Source organism: Labrus bergylta, chromosome 3 (genome assembly GCF_963930695.1).
Source record: "Labrus bergylta chromosome 3, fLabBer1.1, whole genome shotgun sequence".
Classification (NCBI taxonomy): Eukaryota; Metazoa; Chordata; class Actinopteri; order Labriformes; family Labridae; genus Labrus; species Labrus bergylta.
The window spans coordinates 12,865,362-12,889,728 of NC_089197.1; the positions used below are offsets into that span (position 1 = coordinate 12,865,362).

Sequence of the window (24,367 nt, forward strand, 5' to 3'; positions counted from 1 at the left end):
CAAGGTGGAGAGATCTTTTATTTTACATAAAAAAGGGTGCAAACTGGAGTTTCCCTTTAGGTGTGGAGGGAATAAAAAGTGATTTCATAAGGTTCGTGTGTCAAACATTTGTATTATACGAATCCAAGGAGGGAAAATAAACACAGGCATCTCCGATAAAAAGGACCTTTACCTTTCTGTAAATTAAAAATAGGAAACCATAAAAAGAAGAGACGTGGGTCCTTCATTCTTGAAGCCCTTGACTAACTCATTCAAATACATTTTTGAAGTGACATTCATATTTCAACACAATTATATTTATTTACAGTTTTTAAGATTTCTCTTAATCATAGCTCTGGAAAAAAAAAAAAAAAACAATGCGAGGGGAGGATAAACTCTTGGAGCTGTACAATTTCCACAGTCTGAGAGGGAGGGGGGGGAAGAAATCAAAGAATACATCTTTTATACTGAATCCCAACAGAAAGAACAAAGAGTATTATTGTGAACTCTGTACAATTTACAAATTTCAAATAATTATCACAATATTGCAATAAATGTCACCCTCAACCTCTCCCTCAAAAAAAATATACAGTAAATCCAAGACGATTCTACAGTACAGCAACAAGGAAAAAGTGCCAGAGAACCCAAAGAGACCGAAGCCATTCATTCACACTCAAACCGTCCTTTGCTTTGATTTACACAGCTATGTGAGCTACACACAACCAAAGCCATAAACACAAGTCTGACTGACGAGAAGTTTATCAGGAGTGATGGGAACTGAAATGGTCCACGCTGTGATAAGAAATGAAAAAAATGTTTTTTTTTTTATATCTTACATGAGAACTGGAAGCCATAACGTCTCACTGATCCAACAGGTGAGAAAGTTCACTGGAGAGATCGCTTGCTGTCGTCTCCAGATAAGCCATGCAGACAGGAACCATACAGTGTTCCTATATAGCTCTGTATGAGGCCCAGAGAGTCAAAAATAAATACATCAGAGTTATATATATCTACTGTTTCAGCCGTGAGCTAAAGAGCGAGGCGAGTTTCAGGAAGTAGCAGATGTTGCAAAGATGACCAGTCACAAATTCAACTCTGAAATACCAAACCAAGATGGCTTTCTTCTTAATTTACAACATAAGAAGTTAGAAACGGACAGAGACGACTCATAAAACACTTTCCTTTCTCTTCAACCTCTACGACAACACTTTTGGGTCGTGAATCAAGTCACATCACTCTCTGCGGTTTTTTTTTTTCTCCAAAAATGACACGTCAAGGACTAAGGTGGAATGTGATGATCGAGAAACATTCAACTTTATGATTTTCCTGGCACAGGTAAAAGGCATAGGCTAGTAGTAGTCTCAGGAAAATGGCACGCGGGAATTCAGGGGGAAACTTTGAAGGCTAAATAGTCTGGATATCCATCTCACTATACAGAATACTTTCAACTTTTCTCAGGTAGCTGGAAGGAAACAGTCAGGGTGCTGCGGAGGCTTTTTGGGGAGCTTTACAGGCAGCAGATGTCACAGGTTTGATGTCTGGAATTATAAAACAAAAAAAAAAATGAAGCATTTGAGGATATTGATTCATATACATTATGTTGAATGTTTCACAGAGACAAAAGAGTGATTTCAACCTCCAAACCAACATCCAACTACTCCTACTCTGGGTAGAAACAGAGACAAGACTCACCCAGTCATAAACACCAGCCAGCACCCGACTCCACAGGTGAGTCTGACAGACGTCACCTGTCCAACACACTCAAGAGGCACTAAGACATCTCAAACTAATGAATACCTGTCATTCAAATAGCCTGTGTTCCCACCATCCCCCTTGAATCCTATGCATGGAATCACTATGATAACAACCAGAAAATAAAGCTTAAACAAACAGAAAAGGTCCCGTAGATTTTCATATTCAAGTACTTTCAATAACACAATAACTTAGACCCCGGATTAACTGACATGTCAGGGGGTGAGAATGAACCAAAAGCTATACAGTGTAAATACACGCAACAAGCAGGTTTACATACTGATTCATCGAGAGAGTTTGCAACATCTACAACATTTTTAGAAAGGATGGAGCAAGTCCAAAATAACGCTAAATCAAACACTCCACTGAGAGCTGAATTAGGGAGGACTTGCATGTGTGAGTGTGTGCATGCGTGTGTGTTTAAAAGATAAAAAGGGGGAGGGCTCATGGCACAAAAAAAAAAAAAAGGAGTGGGCGGGGGACAAAGATGGATATAAAGTGTATTCCCTGCACCCTATAGGGAAGGCCTAGCACACGAGGCGGCTACAATTAAAGTAATAAGCACGTTTAAAGTACAGTATTAAGAAGGCAGGGTCTTGTCAGGGAAAGCCGGGGTCAACAAATGTAGTGCAGTCATGGTCTCAAGCTTTTTTTGTTACCCTCTCTTTCCCCGTAAAACCATGGCTATTTGGAATGGGGAAAAAAAAAAAATTGCATTAACAAAAAATTCACATTAGCAAGATATAAAATAAAAAAATAAAACACCTATGTACGGTAATTCACTCTGTTAGGAGGATAGGCAAGGTGACATGTTGAGGATATCGTTTTCAAGGCAGTCCTCCATGACACACACAAAAAAAATAAAATAATTAAAAGAATTGTATGGACATGTTCACTTATCCGCCCTCGCTCGTGTTAAGGTTCTCTCTCTGCATCGAGAGAACGTGCGTTTAGCAGAGTCGTCCAAACATGGAACATCGCTTTGCAGCACAGGGGTCCTCAGACTGGACACAAAGGGGGCGGGGACATCCTCACACCGTTACAGATTACTACACCCAACCTCCCATTTGGCATGTCTCTCTCTCTCTCTCTCTTGGGAATACATCTTCAGTTTTGCAAGGGAAGTCATTAACTGCACTAATACCAGCTGAAAACAGTCCGCAGCTTTGGGTTTTATTATACAGGTGACCATCAAAGTTGCGCTGTCATGAGGCCCGACTCCTTCATGTGATGATGTGTCGTGGTGGTGGACTGGTTGGTCGGTCAGTGTGTTGGGGTTAAGGCATTGGATTGTAGCGTCGAGAGGCTGTGATTCAATCTCCAGAGCACATCACGCCAGGTTCATTTGTCACTCCAAAGCATCATCCCCCAGTGTGCACTGGTGTACAGTCCTTTATTGACCATCACATTATTAAGATCATGATAATTTAAGCCTGTAGTCCACTCATTTTGGTCTCTTTCCATTTTAAAACGTCGCTCTTAACTCCTTTAAATGCAATTTCCTTCCCATGCGCAAGACAGATTACATAAAAGCCAAAGTCATTTACTTTTCTGTCCATACATTCAGTGCGTATGTTTAAGAATTAGTAAGAAAACTGGTGGCAACTTAGAGATAAATAGCATAAATAGCATCTTTTTTTTTTTTCAGCCCCGTCTATAAGTGTCTGGTAGCCGCTCAGCTCCTCATCACAAAGCAGACAGGAGCAGAAATGAGACTGTAGTGTGTTTGAACAGCGGCGTGCTAAAGAGGAGTGCTTTCACCAAGCGGCTTGAGCAGAAATCCTCCTCAGACAACGCAGTGCAGGAGGCGTCTCTGGTCTCCTGTTCTCACTGGTCCAGAACCCAGTGCCAGGGTGGGTTGACCTCTTTGGAGGAAAAAAAGTGCAGGGGCCAAAGTGTCAGACTGATGCTCTCTGTTTCAGTGTGTGAGGTGAGATTTTTATGCTCTTGGCTCCTTCCTGTGTTCGGGTTTACATTCGGTCCCATGGTAGGAAAATAAACAGAAGGGCTTTCAGTCAAAACAAGTGAGCAAACAAACTGTGGACTGCGAAGTGACAACATGATTTTGCACCAGAAAATCATTGTGTGTAAGACGATGAAGATCCCACAGGAGTCTCTTCGTTTCAATACCACAGAAGACAAACGGGCAAAAAAAAAAAGAGACAAAAACTGAAAAAATACAAAAATGCTGGGGGTCTTAAGAAAGAAAAAAAACCATCATTATCCTCTGCAAAATTCCAACAAAAAGGTTCCCAGTTTGGACGACTGGACTGCAACACATCTCGGAGGAGGGGGGGAAAAAAAAATATTCAAAAGTAATCTACCATTGAGACACAAACGTCTTGTAAATCTCAACAAACCATTTTTAACCGGTCCCTCCGGAGAACAATTCAATCAAGATCGCTCAGTCGTCTCCCGCTTTTATTCTGAATGGGACCTTATTGATTTCTGTAATCACAATTAACTGAGCCAGACACTTGAAAGGTTTCAGGCCGGTGGTGGTTGATCATTTGTGCCTCGGCGTGTTCTTCTTCCGTTTTCGCTTGAAGAAGCAGCAGCACCTTCAGAGAGAGAGAGAGAGAGAGAGAGAGAGAGACACAAAGTCAGCCCACATGTAGATGACAGAGGCTTTAGATAGAGCAAGAGAAATGACAAACACAAGCTGACTGCTTAATGTCAGTGTGCTAAATATCAAAAGGGCTCAATTTGACTCTTTTGAATCCGGATTGAAACATGTTTTGGGATCATAATAGGAAAAAAAAAACTGCAGTTGGAAAAGGGGATTATAACTGAAATCAAGGACAAGTATTTGAATTCATATTCTCCCGAACAGGAACAAGGCAGACGGGGAAATAGACAGGAATGTGCTGCAGTGGCAGAATTTCTTCGGTTTAAAAAAGGAGCGGTGTACACAAAGAGCACAAGACATGCAGAACCTGAATGGTCAATAAAAAAACATACAAAGACGAGAGAAAAGCTGTGGATCGAGACATAGGACAGTGAATGGGTGCTCTCAGATTTATTTGTTACTAATGCAGAAATGGTGCACCATGCAACAAGAGTTTTAAGAATCTGAAGCCAGATGTGCTGCTTCAAATAGTCATCTCTAGTAAATGGAAGAGAGGGCTAAAGTTAAGAACTGAGTTCATTCATATAAAAGTACTTCTTTGTTTACTATTTGCTCTGCTGTGACAACTTGGGAAGTTTAATGTCAGGCTGCTTTTTTTAAAACGGCAGCACTTCATCTGTCACTTATCAACATTGGGCGGTGGTGGAGAAGAAAAAGAGGCAGAAAATGTCACATCATTGAGAGAGTACTCAGGAGTATTTGGCTTTATTGTACCAGTTATGAGTCTAGGTAAAAATCTGTTATTAACAAGTCCACCGCGCCCAGCCTAGGCCGGTCCACTCCCTGTCCCATGAGTCTGATGTGGACTAGCAGAGAGGGACTCACCACAGGTTGAGCATTTTCACGCAGCTACAGAAAAAGAGAGAGGGAAGAGTGTAAAGAGAAAAGTACGAGAGATTAATACAGCAAGACCAAGATGATGGGACCGGGCACATGCCACACTAACATGCACACACACACACACACACCAACAGGACACAAGTGGACACAGATAGGAAACTTTTGAAAGGTTTGGCAGAAAAAGGAACATAACGACTAGTGAGGAAATACCATGTCTGCTGCCTAAAATCAGAAATCAATAACATCCTACCATTCATTTCCAACGACTAAAATAATGACAAGGTGGACCCGTCTGTTTACAAACAACACATCACTTACTTTATATTTCCTTTAGAAGATTTTTATGACGTTTGGATTCTCTAAATCAGTTTGCATTGGAACATGTAATGCCTTCATCAGTAAAGACTGAAGTCTGTAGTGCTGTCCAATAAGAGGCAATTACATATGCAAACAGGAAGTCAATGTAGCATCACAAGCTGTAGCTAAACTCCTGCAAATCAATCTAAAATGAATAAACATGTAAAACTATAAACATGTTGGTATGACGGTCATTCTTATGTACACGTGTGGAAAATTAAAGTTTGTCATTCAGACTTCACGGTAACTATTTAGAAACATTCAAAAATGCAAATCAAAGTCATGAAGTCATTAATAAATGAGTCGTTTCTGGTTAATTCACTCTCAGGTGTTGTATATTGGGTAGTTTGTATATATTTTAATGTAATGAATAATTTTCACAGTTTTTAAGTGTCAGGTTAGAAAACAGAACTATCACTAAATTTAATACTTGAATCAAAACAGGTTAAATAGGAAGAGTAGTTTTGTAGTTTCTTCTGCAGATTCAACCAGCTGAAAAACGATTTTGTTCCATTACTGAGAATGATGTAGTTGAATTTTAGATTTTGTCAATAACCCCCACCCCCTCAAAACAAAAAGTGTGTTTTTGCTCTTGCTATAAATCACCAGGAAGATGCATAAATATAAATCATTCATTATTATTACATCACAAAGTTTCCTTTATTTTACTTTTAATATTTGTTCTTTTGTTATTGTCGTTGTCAGAAGCTAAATCAGCCCATGAACGTATATTAAAGGGTAACTGAGTCAACAGCACGTTCCTCATGAAGCAGTCAGTGGTAGTAGATTTGCATTAATCACTACATGTCATTTAATCAAAAGGTAAACTTCTCTGATGAGGTATCAAAGACGCAGGCATAAAAAACACAAATCATCATATCAAACGTTTGTGCAAACGGAGCCAACAGGAGGAAAGCCTGTCATCAGGACAGAGATAGAAACACATGAATACTGAAGTGAATGAACCTCTGAGAGATTCATGAGGAGACGACTGGAAGGGAGGATTTATTTACTACGGCTTTAATGAACTTTGATGGAGAAGATTGTATGTTAGGATGAAAAAACTGGACTGAAGGGGTGCCAGTGGCCTAGTGGTTAGTTGGCCTCCCCATGTGCAGAGGCTGTGGTCCTCCAAGTGGGCCTGGGTTCAAATCCAACCTGTGGCTCCTCCCCCTCATGTCACTCCACACTCTCTCTCTCCCTGATTTCTGACTATCCACTTTCATATCTCTATATAAAAAAAAAGGCATAAAAGCCCCAAAGTAAACCTTAAAAATAATAAATAAAAAAGCTGGACTTTGTGTCAAAAAGGTTCAGTATGTGTTTGTGTAGAGTATCATAAACGTAACTAGCCTTGCAGTGTGACACTGTTTGTATAATTTAACACCAGCTTTATTTTCTTGTGTTAACGTGAGAACACATCTGTTACAGCTCACACTTTTAAACATGTCCTAAATGTTGGTGTAATTCTAAAACACAGTTTTCACAGATAAAATGTTTCAGTTTGGAGTTAAAGACCAGTGTACCTTTTTGATGACCTTCAGCTACACACCCCAAACCATACCTTGGTAATATCCTAATATTTCTTAACTGTGTTTTAAGTATGTGCTGTATACGAAAACTTCCACCACACCAAAATAATAGATTTTCTCTGAAGCTAATCGTATGTGGTGTCTGGTCTGACCTGCACCTTTGAGGTTTGCTAGGTTAAAAGTTAACATGGGTTAAATCAAAGGTGATTGTGTCCTCTCTCAATCAAAGACTCAAAGTAAGAGAAATGTCTCATCATGACGTGAACTGCTTTATAATTTTGTGAATTGTATATATTAAGTAAATTTGTATTCTTTTTTTATCGTGTCACAAATAATTTTTTTGCATACGTTTTTGCACTCAGTTATTCTCCGTCTGTCATGCGAACCACATGACGTTCAGCAAACACTGCACATTTTCCACAGTTCTATGTCGGCCATGCAGCGTGGCATCAGTCCAGCTGCTGGTGCTAAAAAAGCAACCCCAAGAAGTGTTTAGCATTAGCTGTGTGAAGGTAATTAACATGTTTCAGAAGCTAATGTGTGTTAGCGTGTGTTTCTCAGTGAGAAAGAAATGACACAGAGTGCATCATCTTTAGAAACGTGACTTAATAGACAATCTGTTGTGATCTCATTTTAATGCAACCACAAAACCTTACTGGTACTGTTATAATCATGATGATCAGCTTATTGACTGAGGAGTATTTCTTTAAAACGCTCTGGCTTCTGGAAAGTGAACGGATGTCATCAGAGGTTGACGGCTCTCACCACAGGTATGGGAGGCTTCATACTGTCCAGCTGAGAAGTTAATTTGAGTTGGCTTTTTTTCTTATCTTATTGAAATCTAATCAAGAGAACAGTGAAGAGTCAGGCAGCAGTAAAGATCAAAAACCCACAGTCAGACAGAAGAGGGGCAGGATGACAGCTGGAAGTGGGGGCTGTCACAATTACACAGCATAGCAATACGTTGGCAAGAGAGGGAGGGAGAGGGACAGAGAGAGAGAGAGGGAAAGAGAGGAAACGACAGATGGACATGGACGAGCGGTGTGGCGGGTGTGTGACACATACTTGGCCTCGTCCACCACTTCCACCTCTGCCTGAGCTGTAATCGGAGCGCTGGAATGAGCTGCCAGCGGATCGTCTACATTCAGCTCCCCGTTGGTCGAGCTGACCACCTGTAGCACAGACGGGCGTTAATTTAAATAAAGATGACGACCAGATTCAATGTGACAAACAGGTCCTGCTGGGATGGAGAGGTGATTCAGAAATGCTTCATCTCCTCAGTGGAAACACGTCAGCAGGAAAGAACAACCACTCATGAATAAGACAAAAATACAAAACATCCTGTTGGAGGTAGTGGAACGTCTACCAAAAAAAGATATTGTGTGATTACCACCACCCAACCAGAATCTGTCATTTTAAGTCTGAATATTAAATAACAAGAAGGTTCTGGTAAGAAGAGATTTAGCCTTTTTTCTTTGATTATAAACTAGTTCTCATGGGAGAATTTCTTACCAGTGTTTCTTTGTTTTTGAGTCAACCCACTATTAAGAATTTTAGTAAAAAGTCATGGACGTTTTTAGAAGGAGATAAAAAAAAGTAAATGTGTTTGCTTTGTTCTCAATAAAGGGTCAATAATATATACAGAAACTTGACTCTTCAACCTTAACCCTGACAAACACATCTAAGGACGTTAACAGGCTATTATAACGGATAGATTACTGACATTTTCCTAAATCATCCTGTACTGAGAGTCCAATCAGAGATGGAGAGACAAATTGAAACCAACCATGGGACAAGGTACATGTACATCCTGAAATTAGTTGTCTAGTGTACACTGCACACAACTTTGCAAACAAGAGGTTATACATTATGTACTTGCAAGTAGTCAAAATGAAACCTGGATGTCTCTTAAAGCATAGTGACCCTTTACGACTTAAGAACATGCACTTAGCCGGCTAAGCCAGGTCAGCCCGCCATGCAAGAGGCTTCTTGATCTTTCAAGGATTGTCCCCGCGCCATGACGGGCTGTAGGACCTGAGATCAAAATGCCACAACCTGGGCTGCTGTTTATAGAGCTCAAATCACATTTTTACCATCTGGGGTGGGTGGCACCAGATGTCATGCATATGGTGGTGCAGAAAAAAACAAAACATTTCCCAGCCAGGAGTAAAGGGTTCGGGGAAGGTGTATGGGTGTAGATCTGTCTCATACACAAAACCTGCTGAAAGAACTGAGTTCACTTATGATAAACAAAAAAGGGTGTTTTTATTACTTCGGTATGAACTGTACAGAAGTCTGAAATTATATAAGTTATATTAAATAATAGTCTATATTTATAGAAAGAAACTAAAAAACAGAGTAAAATGTGGTGAAATACAGATTCACCAATTTCTAAATGCCAGAGCTAGATTTAAAACAGGTTAAAAGTGGTTTATATGTATGATGAATCAGAGCATTGGTAGGCTTTATTCTTGTAAATGTATCTTATAATCCTGGATTTGATCCTATGAGACAGATCTGACTCCATAGAGATTGGGTGGGGGCTGCTGGGTGATCAGGTGAGGGGTGTATACCTGCACTGAGCCCCCGTGCCTGTCCGCTGCCAGGTGGGAGGTCAGATAGGACGAGTTTGCTTGCCGTGTGGGCTGCACCTCCCATGCTCCTCGTCGATCTGACACCGCAGTCTGCTCAGGTAGTTGGGGGCGTCGGTGATGGGAGTTGAAGAGGGATTCAGGGTGTGATGGGTGGGGGGTTTGGGGTGAGGGAGTGATGGAATAATTGCGTTAGGAAAGATGGGTAATCGGGTGTGTGCGAGGCCAGGTCAACATGCAAAGCAGCATGAGAAATGGAGAAAAAAAAAAATGCAAAAAAATTAAAATTAAATCAAAAATCAAAGCAAGGCTTCAGCCAGACAACTAAACCAGAGACTTCAGAGTCTGAAGCCCATTGAAGGTTAGCTCTTAAATACAAACTCTTTAATTGTTGAACAGGTATTTTATATCTTTCTTATGCAAGGAGCGTTATCTTTGTTACAGTTACAGACAGAACAAGTCATCAAGGTAGAGGTGTAGCTGAGTAACATTCAGAGGAAAGTCGCGACTGGTACTTTTCAACTAAACCTTATATGGAGGAATAAACATCCATTCTTGGATCATATCTCTGAAAACCTGCATTAGGCCCCATGTCCACCTACCGGTTTCTTCTGGGCAGAAAAGCGCTGGCTGTGTGCTAGGTAGCACTTGCATGAAGTGTTCGTGCGCTGAGAAGAAAATCGCCACAAGTCCCTCCTGTCTCTATGACAACAGTCTGTTGACAGTGACCGCTGTATGACCCACACAGCTCCATTTCATGTTTTATACTTTAGATCGTTTATTTCGGAGCAAAGAGGATGCGGGTACAAGACACGATCCGTAGGCGGCAAAACTACAGTGAACATCATATACTGTATATTTTGTATATTTTCTCCAGGCTGCCGCTGGGAACGCTCTTTCCACAATTGAAAATAGACACTGGTGCTCAGAAAAAAAACACTAGATGGACACAGGGCCTTAAAGTCAAATACAAAAACTCACCTGCTCTGATAAACACTTCAAATCATTCCTGCTTCAAGATTTCTCAGACTTTGAAATTGAATGCAGTACATACCGGTAATGTGAACATGTGAGCATTATCTTTGTCGTCATTATGAATGGTTCGTCCCAATAATCCCTCTTATTGTGGGGCAAACTGAGGGAAAACTCGATGGAAAGCTGGCTCGTAAAGCGTCTATATCGTTATGTGTTTTTGTATTGTGTTACTGTATTACACTAAAGAGTAATCTTTGTGGGTTCAACAGGTGTTCTCTTCAGTCACTTAACGGTACCTGTGTGGATCTTTAAAATACATTTTAAGGTTCATCGTTTCTTTTCTCCTCACTGAAATCAAAGCTTGAGAATTCAGAAACTCTTTCCCATCAACAACAGCAAAACCAGACTTACCTGATTTCTGATTGGTTGGTGCTGTGAGGGCCGGTCTCTGTGAGGGTGGCTCTCTCTCGTGACAGCAGATGCTCCGGAGTCTATATGGACAGACCCCACTGGTGTGGGCTGATGGGGACGGTAATCAGTTAAATGCTTGCTTAAATTGTCTCACTGACCGTTACTGTTAATAAACTCTGTGTGTTACTTACTATCTGTCTGCCAACCCAGTCGTAGGTGTAGTCAAAGGTGTATCCTTTTCTCTCAAACAGTTCAGTGAACAGAGTCCTCAGGTATTCATAGTCAGGTTTTTCAAAGAAGTCTAACCGTCTCACATATCGCAGATAGGTTGCCATTTCCTCTGAAGGAAAAAAAACGACCAAAAAAAACATTTCACATTCAATATGGATATTATACAGCAAGATTTTTTGTGTGGTTAAAACTTGCACAGAAACAGGTCAAATCACTGACAATACTATACAACAATTGTCAAATGTTACATCCTGATCTACCAGTTTGAAACAGAGATCATCGGTTTACCTGGAAAGTTCTCACAAAGGACCTCGATGGGAGTGTTTCGTTTTGTGTCTCCGATCTTCTGGTATCGTTCTTTCAACGTGTCGGCCTTCAGAAGAAAAAACAGAAAGATGTATAGACCTCATGTCCAAAGAGTAATAGTCGAGCTGCACAGAAAACAAATGTACTGATCTTTTATAATATTATAATTACTCGATCCCACACGGTCATGAAATCATGTCAGCTCTCAGACGTGTTACTGTTTCATTGATGATTGGGTCACACATGTGAGGGGTCAGCACAGTCGTGTACTTGGCATACCTTTAGTCCCTGCCAAGGTAGACTCCCACGAAGGAAATACATGAACATGTGGCCTAAAGCCTCCAGGTCATCTCGCCGGCTTTGCTCTATTTGAAGAGACATGAAAAGGTTTTACTTCAAGAATAAAGATCAAATCATCTTTATCTACAAACAATGAAGAACAGTCCATCACAAAAAGAAATCAAGTCTTACCTTTGCCTAAATGTGTATTGATGGACATATATCGGGCCGTGCCGGTTAGGCTCTTGTGCTCCCGATATGGAATGTGTTTTTTGGTCTCGGGATCGATGTATTCTTTGGCCAGGCCAAAGTCGATGATGTGGATTATGTGTTCCTTTTTATTCCCTTGTCGTCCGATGAGAAAGTTTTCAGGTTTGACATCTCTATAGATGAGGTTTTTAGAGTGCACATATTCCATCCGGGAAATCTGGTGGGAAAGTAAAACAGCAGAGTAAGTACAAAAAAAAAAAAACATCAACATGAAACAACAGAACCTATCTCATCAGAAGCAAGAAGAGCCGGCGAAATGAGAATCAAGATGCCAAAAGAAGTGGAAATTGTCATTGGAGTATACCGGTAAGTTTACTGCTTGTCAGCCTTTGACAAACAGAGATTTAAGCTCTTCCAGCTTATGCATCGACATCAGAAACATGCATTTGAAAATGAGGAGTTAAGTTTGGAAGATGTGTGCATTAACTTCTCAGGGGCCTCCAATGATAGATGACTGTGAAAGAGAAATTGAAACCAATATGTAGTGTTGTATGTAGTGTCTCGAAGTCGGTCTTGGTCTCAAGACCGGGCTCGAGGCCACTTTTTGAAGGTCTCAGTCTCGTCTCAGAATCAAAAGCATTTTTACTCGGCCTAATCTCACTGTGTTGCATTCGGATTTTAAAGCAAGACCGGTCAAGACCACCACTGATCTGCAATTTTTCCACATCATTCCTTTGATTTGAAGTTAACGCCCCTTTCTAAAAGAACAATTAACTTTAATTCATTAATAATTAGATTTTGATCCCCAGGTTATGGCCGCAGCCATCCCAGTGTTACGGTCTAAGTGAGTCGCACGCCCCCTGCACACAAGATGATGATTTTTCATGGATATTTATGGACTTGGTCTTGTCTCGGTCTTGATCCCTAAATATCTTGGCCTAGGACTAGTCTTGGTCTTGGAGCACTCTGTTCTCGGTTAGTGTGGTCTTGACTACAACACTACGAATATGAGGAATGTAACATTCAGAGCATCTTACATCTCAAGGATGAAGAGTCAGAATGAATGTTCTGTTGTATTACTTTTTATCTGTTCGTAAAATACCTTTTAAAGCCGTCTCTTGCTATCCATGAGCCTTATGGAATTGTTCAAGAAATCTTTCAAGCTATAATGACAAGCTTAGAGGCAAGACTCTAAAAGTAAAAACCCATAGAAATAGAGCAAAATGTTTCTATGACTTCCCTATTATTATAGGTCTGCAGTTAATGATCAAATGTGATTGATAAAAAGTGAACTCTAGAACACTTTATATTCACTCTTACTTTCAGCACTAGGCTGCAAAAATACCCCAAAGGTCCATTACTGTCACCCAACAAAAGCCTCTGTTGGTGACCAGCCAGAACTCAAGGCACTGAGTGAGATCAGAACAGTCCTGTAGAGATGTAGGATTACAAAAGCACCAGTGATAAGGACCAAAGCAACATCAAGTTTACAGGTGAGACATTTTTACAAGGTGCTCGTAGTCGCTACCTTCCAAGAACAGATTTGTAACTGAAAAGAAAACCAGCTCCAACACACAGGAAAATGACTGAGGCGGTGTGAGTAATAGGATCCTTTACATGGGTTTGTTTTTGAGGGATTCTGATCCCCTGAAACATTTTTTTGAAACCAGATCAAAAAAAGGAGCTTGAGTAGGAGGACAAGCTCGCAGCACTTATTGTGGGATCATACATTTATGCCAAAAAATAAAGAGGGAGATCTGCATGATAAATACAGAGGAGGAATTCTCTGATTTTCAGGCTCTACCAGCTCTGTGTTATGCTATACCATGTTTTCTGATGTGCTGTTTTGTGTGCTTCCTTACAAATCTTCAGAGGGTATCTACGTTACAAAAGCTAGGCAGATTTTTGTGCTGATGAAATGAAATGTTAGAAATTTTGAGATGTCTGAGGCGCCCAACAGACTGGGTCAGACCCCCCTCTGTGCTGCTCACACTTAATGAGACTCAGTAATGGCTCTGCTCTTTTTGACAGCTTCCAGCCAACCTGACTCTGACCGTTAATATGTGTACAGGGACAGATTGCTAATTTGCAAACAGGGTTACAGGAGATCCTACACTGCTTTCCCACTTGCTCTATTGGCATATGGCCTGTAGGCAGAACTGCTATAAAACAGTCTATTCAGAATAACTTGTTTTTACGAGGCTATCTGGTGTGTGTGTGTGTGTGTGTGTGTGTGTGTGTGTGTGTGTGTGTGTGTGTGTGTGTGTGTGTGTGTGTGTGTATATATATATATATATATGCAGAAGTACTTCACAATCTTAAACCGGTTGTATGTTTTGTGCCTTGTTTACGTCACAGAGCCAGGACATTACTTTAGACAGGCATGCATTACTGATTTGTTTAATTTTTTCCTGTATTAAATTGAAATAGCTCTCCTTTTCCATATAAATCGATGGTCAAACATACAAACTCCATCTGTTTAGAAAGACTGCAGCATTTGCTTAAGAAATCCAGAAAAATAGTACGTGTTTGTATATTTTCTTTTGTCTGATTAACAATTAAACCCTCTCGTAGTTAAGGGGGCACCATTCTTTTAAAACATTCAAGGTTTTCATAGTGAAACATCTGTAGGGAACCTCAGACAGCAGCTACTTTTACTGACAGCAACATCGCAATCATGTTGAATGATTGATGACAAATGGAAAACAAAGAATAATCATAACTGTTCAAAAAAGACGTTAGTACCAGCGAGGTGCTGAATGTTTGCCCCACTGATGATTTTGTTTGTTGGTTGTTTGGGCTGTTGCTTGTTTTATTCTACACACATTTGGAATACCAGCATTTCATTTGTTATAAACAAGTGAGTAGAAGCTATTTTGATCAACTTAATACACCATATCAAACTTACCAGCTGAATTGCTATCATGAGGACAGTCTTGAGGGAAAAAGTCCTGTCACAAAGGTCGAAGAGATCCTCCAGACTCGGGCCGAGCAGCTCCAGAACCATGGCGTTGTATTTCCCACAGGGCCCAAAGTAAAACACCTGGGGTACGCCCTCAGCTGAAACACAAGAACAAGAAAGTAAGACTTAAAATAAACAAAAGTCCAGTCCTCATTAGTTTACGTAATCTCAAGTCTTCATTGTTTTGAATAAACCACATGTAAGATGATTTATGAATAGCTTGGATGGTCGACAGTTGCAGAAAGGAAATACTAATTAGAAGAATATATTAAGAATATGTCTTTGGCTGTATATACTAGTGGGAATTTGAAGAGTTAGGGTGCCAAATGTGTTTATTATTCCTGTCTGAATAATGATGGTTCTAAGTTGATCCCAAGGTAAACGGTAAGAGGCCTCTAAATGGACAGATAGGAGGAGGGGCAGCACAAGGTTACTGAGGACAGAGTAGAGAAAGCTGCTGGGTAAACATTAACCCTACAGTGAATTACAAAGTAGGGCCTCCTAATACAACTGTGTCACTCCTGTACTGCAGGATGGAAACTAATCTTTGCACTGCCTCATATCACATCCTCCCAACTGAATCATATCCTCTCTGCTCTACTCCCTCTAATTGCTCTAAAATCCCTTCCATCTGTCACCTTGGCTCTTATTCTGCTTCTTGTTACAGTGGAGTTTTGTGTTATGTGTTTTCATTCAAATGCAGCAGTAATGATGGCAGGGCATGATGCTCTGACCCTTGTACTGCTTCTGTTTGTAATTGCTGACAAGCTGTGACTTAAATGCTGTTCAACTTTTTGAAAGGTGTTTGATATTAAAAAGGTTCATGTTGATTCACGGTTGGTCCTTTATTGCTGCAGTTTTTCATGACTTGATCTAAAAAACAACAAATGGGAATTTCTAAACATAAAACAAAAGCCTCAGCATTCTGCACACGCAGTATGAAATTCATCACAACAGTCATGCATTAATGATTATGTGTAACTGGTGATTTCTGTGTTCTTCTCTGTGATCCTGACCACATCTTGAACTTTAGTTTCAAAGAAAAGGAAACCAGGTCAAACTGTTAATTGCCTTCAGAGGAAGCATGATTCAAAGTTTGCCTCTGCTCACTGCAAGTCAGAATCCTATTAAAAAAAGGTCCCCTCAAGAAACTTCAAAGAAATGCTGCCGCTCCAATCACACAGACCTGACTTTTTCGGACTCGGCTCAGTCCTCAAAAATATTATAATTGCATAGAAGTGGAAGAAAAGGAGGAATGTCCTGATTGCTTTTCACATCCCTGGTCCTTAAGAGAGCCTTTTAATATTGAGTATCTGCACATCTGGCTAAAAAAAACAGCTGGACAAGCACAAAATCTGTAGCCTTGTTTGCGCAACTGGAGATGAACTTTCTTAATTTATATGTTCATTTGTAGCTGCATAGGTATGTTAGATATACCTTTGTGTTTTCACCTCTGGGTGAATGGTTTAATCAAAATCTAATTCCACAGATTTAAAAACACACATTAACACCTTCTGATGTTGATAAGGGGGGAGGGGGGTGCTATCAGCTGCGTGCACCCTGCTTCAAACATCCAATAGAAGGAGAGTGATTTCAGTTTGAATTATGGGTCATGTTTAACCTGGAAAAAGAAAGTCCAATATTTACTCATCTATTAGCTTTGTTTTGGTCTCCACCCTAAGAAAACAGCCTGCAGGTTGATTTGACTGTAACGTGATGCTGGGCAGGTTGTGTGCAGAGGATTTAGCACACCTTTTATAAAACAGCCGACTGGTGAGCAGGAAGCTAAGTCGATAAGAGTAAACCTATAAAGTTAAAAAATGACCTGAAGCTACATAGAGAGGAGGAGAACCGACTTAAAAGATAATGTTCAGGAAGTCTGACTACTAGTAACACCTTTCATACAACACACAGTCATCAGATTCAGAGTTTACATAAAAACATACTGATCAGGGCAGCTTGAAGAGAATGTTTTCTTCTTCCTGGCACCTTCCATTGCAGAACATTTTTTCTGAATTAGATACATTTACATTCTGTTACTATATACACACACAAGCTTAAAAACATTTTCTTCTGCACACACACACACACACAGAGTACAAATGTTGGACAAACATTTCCTTCATGTTTTTTGTGCCATGATGAAGGAGGCAGCTCTAAGAAATGACTTTGCACCATAAAGATCAGTGAGGGGAGAAAATGACTATCATAAGCTTTTTATGGTGCTCATGTAATATAAGCAGGTTTGGTAATGAGAAAGCTTAAACACTAATCCTGATGTAATGAGATAACATTTTCATATTGAAAACGTGGCAGAAGACATCTTGACTTGCCAGCTAGTTAATGGGAAAGACGCTGCAGCATGAAAGGTGGCGCGATGCTGTCAGCTAGCATACGGGCATGTAGGAGTCATGTTGTGCTCCATCCTGTGTTTCTGGACACCATTATGCAGTTCTGTGGGTTGCTAATTGTAACATAGGAATGAGTGCCTTGAAACCACGGGTGCCTGTGGGAGGCCTTAAAACGTGTCAGATTGGAGATGTGCTGTAAATAAGTGGATAAACGCTCGTTCAATTGGAAACAAGGTTGGTCAAGCTTTTTACAAGCAAAGGAAAAGCACAGATTGTAGAACCATCATTATCTACGACAAAACCGTCCTCGTAAGAGACTGAATCTGTGTGTCCTGAACTTCAGAGTTGACTCTAATTGTACAGGGAGATTTTGATAGAAGCTTCCAATGTTCTAGGTACCACTTTTTGACTTCTTTCCTCCAATTTTCCAAAAAATAATGAGAGCAATGTGTGGGTGTAGTGCTGACTTTGTCTTGGGGATATTCTTAGTATGTCTAGTGCAAGTCAGTGAACAACGGTGGAAGCATAGACAAAATAACAGCAGTTTCAACAAAACATCCACATTTCACCTCTATTCTAAAAGTACAATTTCTCTCAAATGCTGCTGCTTTTTTGCATGTGCATATTTGAAGGATGAAAATAAATCAATTAAAAAACACTCCAAGAAATGACATCACTGTAAGCAAAAAGTATTTGGGCCCAGGTAGAGTCATTTCAAAGAGTTGAAAGGGTTAAATCAGCTTTTGCATTTCAGTATTTAGTTCATGCTTTGCATTATGTTTGCTCAAATCGTGCTCACACTGTGCAAACTAACACTCCCTTCCACACAGACATAAGTATTCAGATGCAGAGCTGTAGTTTTTCTGACTGAGTTTCAGTTGTATCATGTTGAATGTATTGAATATATAATGAGACAGTATGAGAATAACTGTCATGGTTTTATAACTGCTGTCACACACAAATGTATCAAGTCTGTCAACCATTGAGCAAGAGGATTAAAAATACATTTCACTCGTATTACTGTTATTTAATAGAAGTGCTGGCAGCAGTTCTTTACAACAAAAGGGGAACAAGATGAATGTGATGAATGAGTATGAGTCTGACTGAAAGGCACTCGCTCAGATCTCCTGGCCGGTATACTCGCTTCTCTGTGTGGGTTTTTTTTTTCGGTTACTTTGGACTCTGTGGTAGGACTACTCCTGGGCTTGTCAGTTTGATGTTGACCATCTGGTTGTTTGTGTTCTGATATTTAGAAGTTATCCGTCACAGCAGAAAAAGATGTGGAAATTATCTCAAAATCGAGCTGTCTATGCAATCTACATATCTAATCTAAAAGACTCAATGACATTGCTCCAAACATGTTGTCAACAAGGACGCCATGTTTTTTAATGAAGGAAGAACACATTGTCTGCCAGACATGACGTTGTGATTATTGTGTGTTGCCTTTCTGTGTGGAGTTTGTATGTTCTCCTCTTGCCTGTGTGGGTTTCCACCCACATTCCATAGACATGCAGGTGAGGCGAATTCGTGACTCTAAATTGGATGTAGGTGTTAGTGGATGTGTTTTTCTCAATATACTGTATATATGTGTGTGTGTGTGTGTGTGTGTGTGTGTGTGTGTGTGTGTGTGTGTGTGTGTGTGTGTGTGTGTGTGTGTGAGCCCTGTGTAAGATCAGTAACGTTTCCTTCTTGTATCCTGTACGGCACTACATTGTAAATGTATGATGAGGTGAAAATGTTTGATTAAAAAGAGTTCTGCAGTTCTACGATTTATTCTCGGCTTCTCATGTCAAACCGCCAGGCGACTGAGCCGTTGTTTGATTGGATGCTCAAATTTAGTTTTTCTGATATATTTGCTGGCTGGCTTAATATCATCTACTGCTTTCCCCAAAGCTGCACTAGTAATAGTCAATCTGATCATATGTAGAAACATTTAATTTAGAGCTGTGCTATGATGTTAGATATGTTAGAGCTGCAGAACCAAAACAGCCAGTTTGAAACTAAGGCTACACAACTCACGGCCAAATGCAACTCTCAGAACGGTTAAAATACTCAATGTCTGATTAAAAGTTTGAATGTGTTACAGAAAAGCATTTCAGAAATACTGGTGGTCCTACTGCTGTTTATTTTTTATAGGTTTTACAAATCACATGTGTTTGGGAATAACCATTTATATTTCCAATGAAAGAATAGAACCACTCAGTGTAAGTATTCAAATTCAGATTTTCCCTCTTTTAATTTACATTCACTAATGTGTCACCATAATTTTGTTTAAACTTAAAGCAAACAGAGTATTGACAGAAGTTCCGTTTCTAACGATGACTCATGTCTTTGCATTAGTGGGAACAGATATCCAGGAGGAGACCTCTGGCCTCTCTCTTCTACATGTTTGTAAAATCTGTTAAGCTGCGTCTCTGTGGGAAATGTTTACTTCCTTGGGGTTGAGATGGTCACAGAGCTGGTGTAGCGTTTCATGATGAGGACTGGCTGCTGATACCTCCAACAGTTCAGTGCCCAGCCACCCTTAAACAAACCGTCTTGATCATCTAAACAGTCCCGCCCTCTGCACAATAACGCATCACGGTGTGCTCATAAACGAAGCAAAGCAACTGACTGCACTGACACATATCCTCACATGATATATGGAAGGAGATGTTTGATTCCTTATTAAATCATCCTCATTAATAGCTGGTGACAGTTGGTTATGCACCAGATACGACACCTGATTGAGCATCTGAGTCAAAGCACATTAATTCATAAAGACGCTGTTGCACAGACACTGTGACAACCACATTGGCTGCGAGGAATGTGGCACAGCTCACAGGCAAGAAGAAATGAGGTCACGTTATCCCATCTGGAGGAGAGGACGCAGGCAGGTTAGCTGTAAGAGAGGCAGACCCACTCTCTAAATATTTAATGAGTTTCCGCACAGTTGGCCTTTTCCAGCCCATGCCTTTGCAAAACAATAGCCATTATATTCCCAGTCTGGATGTCATACATGCATGTGGAACTCCAAAAGGCACATATAGGACCATACATTCAAAATTCACTGCTTCACTTTCAAATAATGATACTTAGCCTTTTAATACTGTATGATAACCTTTATTAGTATATAGCGACATGAGAAGCAGAAAAAAGCTCATATCAATTACTACCTGCTTTTTATTTTTTTAGGCGTATTCATTCAACTACCAGTGCCATTTAATATTATTTCAACTGTTTTACAATAACAGCAACAAAAACCTACAGAGCATTGTCCCATTGTTTCCACCGTCCACACCCATTTCCTCTACCACTAAGACTAAAAAAGTTGACCCTCAATATATTCCTCTGTTGTAGTCATTTTATCCTGATAAGAATCTTTGTCAGTGTGGTTGCTGTAACAGGGATGCGTCAGAAGACCTTGACTAAGCTTTTACGACACGCTGAGATTCTCAAGGGAGCACAGTCAAGGAAAGGGAAATCAAGAAGCTGCTATTATAGTATTGTCTTTCATTTAGAACAAGGAGTAATGAAGTGATAAAAGACAGATTTCTGAAAGGAAAAACTGTAGAGCATGTGGGAGAAGACATGCATAAATATAGCACTATATCACCATTAGACACCAAGGGCCAGATAGTGGAGAGAGAAATTCCATGGATCATTGTGTGGGAACAAATTTAGAATAAAAAGCTATAAAATAACCACAGAAAGGACTGCAGTACTATCGCAGGTCATGTACCGGAAAAAACATTTTTGAAATGTGTGTCGTAGTCCTAAACAGAACGAATAAAGAACCACCACAAACACCAATCATGCACCAACATGAAAATGATGAATAATGCTGAAAATACCACGGAGTGCTAGGAATCTGATATCTAACAATGTTTACATGTTGCATATGAAATACATAACCTAATTAAATACCATCTGGTAATGTGGATCATGTGTTCACTTTTGAACATCTGGCCTCATGCAGTGAAAGTAACCGATACAGATCCCTGGATGTGTGACCAAGACTGCAGAAAAACAATAAGCCACTCCAGACCAAAGATTCACACAAGTCCATTTAAAGTATGCAAATATAACAATGCACTGGACTTCAACATTCTAAAACCAGTTTACATCAATGCTACACAGCATCACATGCCATGCCACTGTATTTGCACATTCTCTCAGCTTTAACATATTGGCAACATTCTGCAATGGTTTCCTCAGGTTGTGACTCCCTGGGCTGAACTGGACTTACTTTGAGTCCTTTGCAACATGTAGAAACAAGACCATGAATAAGACAGCCTGATACAGGAGATTTAAACAGCCCTGTGGGCAAATTCTAATTCCCCTTCCCCCCCAGCTCACTTAGTTCAAGTCTCATCCGTGCATTTGCTTGATGTGTCTATAATGAATATTTTTACTATTGGATGGTGGAAATGACCAAGTGTGATGTGAAGCTGTGAATCATACCGGTGAACTTACAGGAAACCATTACACAACCCTGCAGAGCTTTAAACCATCATCGTCTCAGAAAACAACACTGTTGTTTAGTCCACTCTCTCTGCTCTCATCGGCATGCTGCTTTCCAATGAAAAGCTTTAAAAATCAAACGAACTGCCCAGCAACAGCCTGCACTCTGAGGTAGGAATATGAACGAGAAGCTTTAGGTTCTTAGTTTACTTCCTGGAATTAGTTCCTCTGGTTCAAATGTGGTGTTGGGTGGAGACCAAACAACAAAATTCAAGATGATAGAGAACATTGCACTTTAATACTCCAAATTAATCAGTATACTAGTTGTGTTTACACACTTGCACTCTGGGAAATATCGTGGACAGCTTGCTCTGAAATCTTCCCGAGTTGCTTTTTCACTCTCAGGACGTCTTAAGAAGCAAGACATGATGAAAATAAGTCGCTGCAGAACTCAAAGATGACAGAGTCCAACAGAGTCCGACAGAGTACAACGGCGGGGCGCAATGTGAATTGACAAGAATATTAAGCGGAATCACTGAATCAATATGAGTGTACAAAGAGAGGTTGACGCTGAGCTTAGTAACATCACTTTTGCAGGGGAAAAAAAAAAGAGCAGTCTGAAAAGGGCTTTTTGACAGCTGGTTGTGAAAATGAGCATATGTTTGTTCAAGTTCAACGTGTCAAATTAATAAGGTGATAATTTATTTGTGTTCACAGCTCTGTGCAACCAAGGGACCTTTAGACTTTAGATAAAAGGAATGTATGTCACAGCTATTAAATGCCTCTATTTTAAGAGCCACTTTGTAAACATACTCTGAAAGTATGTTCAGTTTATTAGCTCAATTGGAGCTGGACCTTAGGCACGTGTTTGTTACTCTACAGTGAGCAGGACACCCCTGTCACAGCAGACACACAACATACACTACATCCTCAAACATAGCCTGCAACACTTCCTGCATGTTCTGCCGAGATAACAACAAGGAAGTCTTTACAGTGGAGCCGCAGAAAAGGTCAGCAGTTGCATCTGTTCTGTGGGTGTGTGTAAGAAGCTTTACGTCAACACCTTTCATATTCAATTGCACCCCTGGTAGGTCTAGTGTCAGGCAAGGTCACGGTTTAACAAGCTCTCAATGCACGTATGCGCTCAAACACTCATGGCAACAAAGTCCTGGAGATCACTTTAAGTTGCTGACTAGGCTTAATTTAACGTGAGTGGAGTAATCACTTGTTGTGGAAATGATGCAATCTCCTGGGCTGATCTTAGTGCCAAAACAGTCAAATCATTGTCAAGCACTAATGAATAAATAAGAAGTGTGACCTTACCTGTAGTTCCCAGTGTTTTGTAGAACCGGTACTCTAAATGCAGCTGTGGTGCCCTCGACTTCACTGGTTCCTGCACAGATCAATCACATCTAATCAGTACTCACTTAACGACAACCACAAAAACATAGACAAGTGTTTATTATTCATGAAGTCAGTAAAAAAACAAACATTGTCTTTAAGTTATGAAACATATTTTTCTTTGTTCACCCTGTGGCCTGTGAAGTGCCAACACATTTTAGATGAGTCATGGTTCATTTACAGGCAGATACTTGCATGCCATCTGATGAGATGTAATTACAGGATTTGGGAAGAACCAGGAAAAACCCTCCCATCATGTAACACTAGTAGGTCTACCAGAATAACTGACCTGCCAGTTTTCAACATATAACACCAGTATGTCTTCTGACACAAACCTCAACGAGCACACTCTTTTGCAGATTCATGTGTAATAAAAAAAAAATGAGACCCTAATCTATGTCCTCACCAAGAGAGAAGTTTAAAATGATAAGCAGTCTCCTTTTGTAGGTTTGTTCTCCAACGCTGACTCAACTCTCAATCGAACAGCTTACATCAGTTACCCCACACTCAAGCTTACAAAACCTCATACTCATGTGGAAACATTTTGAATCAGTTAAAAGGGACAAGCCGAGGTGTCCTGGATAATCTTTGGGAAACTCCCTCCACATTCCCTGCTCTGGTAACACTTCATAATAATAACCATCATCAATAAACAGTAGTTTACTTTAGCAAATAGTTCATTTAATGTTAAACAATGAAATGATGATAAAGTTGTTATGTTGATATGTTATTATGGCACACATCAGAACACTTTCTATACTGTATTAAGAATGTGTTAATGGTTACTAAATGATTCGCTAGGTTAAAGAAAATGTTTGCATCTATAATACATCTAGAATTAACCCTCCCTCTCTCTTTACAATAATAAACAGTTTCTCTGATTCTTACTGTTTTTATTATCATTTGTGACACAATATGTTATTTATATACTCATGATTCTAGTAAACTAATGACACAATTACATACATTATCGAACCACTGAAAAACATGATATAACTATTAAACAAAGTTAATTTACGATAAATAGAGTGTATTAATGATGGTTATCATAAATTGTTATTGCTGAACTGAAATTCTACACATTAAGTGAAAGATTTGATCAGAGCACCACATCAGTG

The 24,367-nt window shown here is 40.0% G+C and overlaps 1 protein-coding gene across 5 annotated transcripts in view; it reads right to left on the bottom strand.

Moving 5' to 3' along the window:
* csnk1g1 (casein kinase 1, gamma 1) overlaps window positions 1-24,367 on the bottom strand; it is a 34,180-nt gene continuing 9,813 nt past the window's right edge. Inside the window, exons 4-15 of one of the 5 annotated variants that reach the window (XR_010665955.1) lie at window positions 23,172-23,241; window positions 15,001-15,152; window positions 12,075-12,309; window positions 11,883-11,968; window positions 11,586-11,670; window positions 11,258-11,406; window positions 11,067-11,174; window positions 9,663-9,773; window positions 8,155-8,261; window positions 5,186-5,209; window positions 1,672-4,292; window positions 1-1,517 (exon numbers count right to left, since the gene is read on the bottom strand). Coding sequence is in view for 4 of the 5 variants with exons in the window: in XM_020637663.3 (XP_020493319.2) it covers window positions 4,238-4,292; window positions 5,186-5,209; window positions 8,155-8,261; window positions 9,663-9,773; window positions 11,067-11,174; window positions 11,258-11,406; window positions 11,586-11,670; window positions 11,883-11,968; window positions 12,075-12,309; window positions 15,001-15,152; window positions 23,172-23,241 (1,182 nt within the window). In the remaining variant the exon portion in view is untranslated. Of the gene's footprint in view, window positions 4,293-5,185; window positions 5,210-8,154; window positions 8,262-9,662; window positions 9,774-11,066; window positions 11,175-11,257; window positions 11,407-11,585; window positions 11,671-11,882; window positions 11,969-12,074; window positions 12,310-15,000; window positions 15,153-23,171; window positions 23,242-24,367 lie in introns of all 5 variants that reach the window. The other 4 variants (XM_020637663.3, XM_065952720.1, XM_065952721.1 and 1 more) reach the window with 4 other exon arrangements.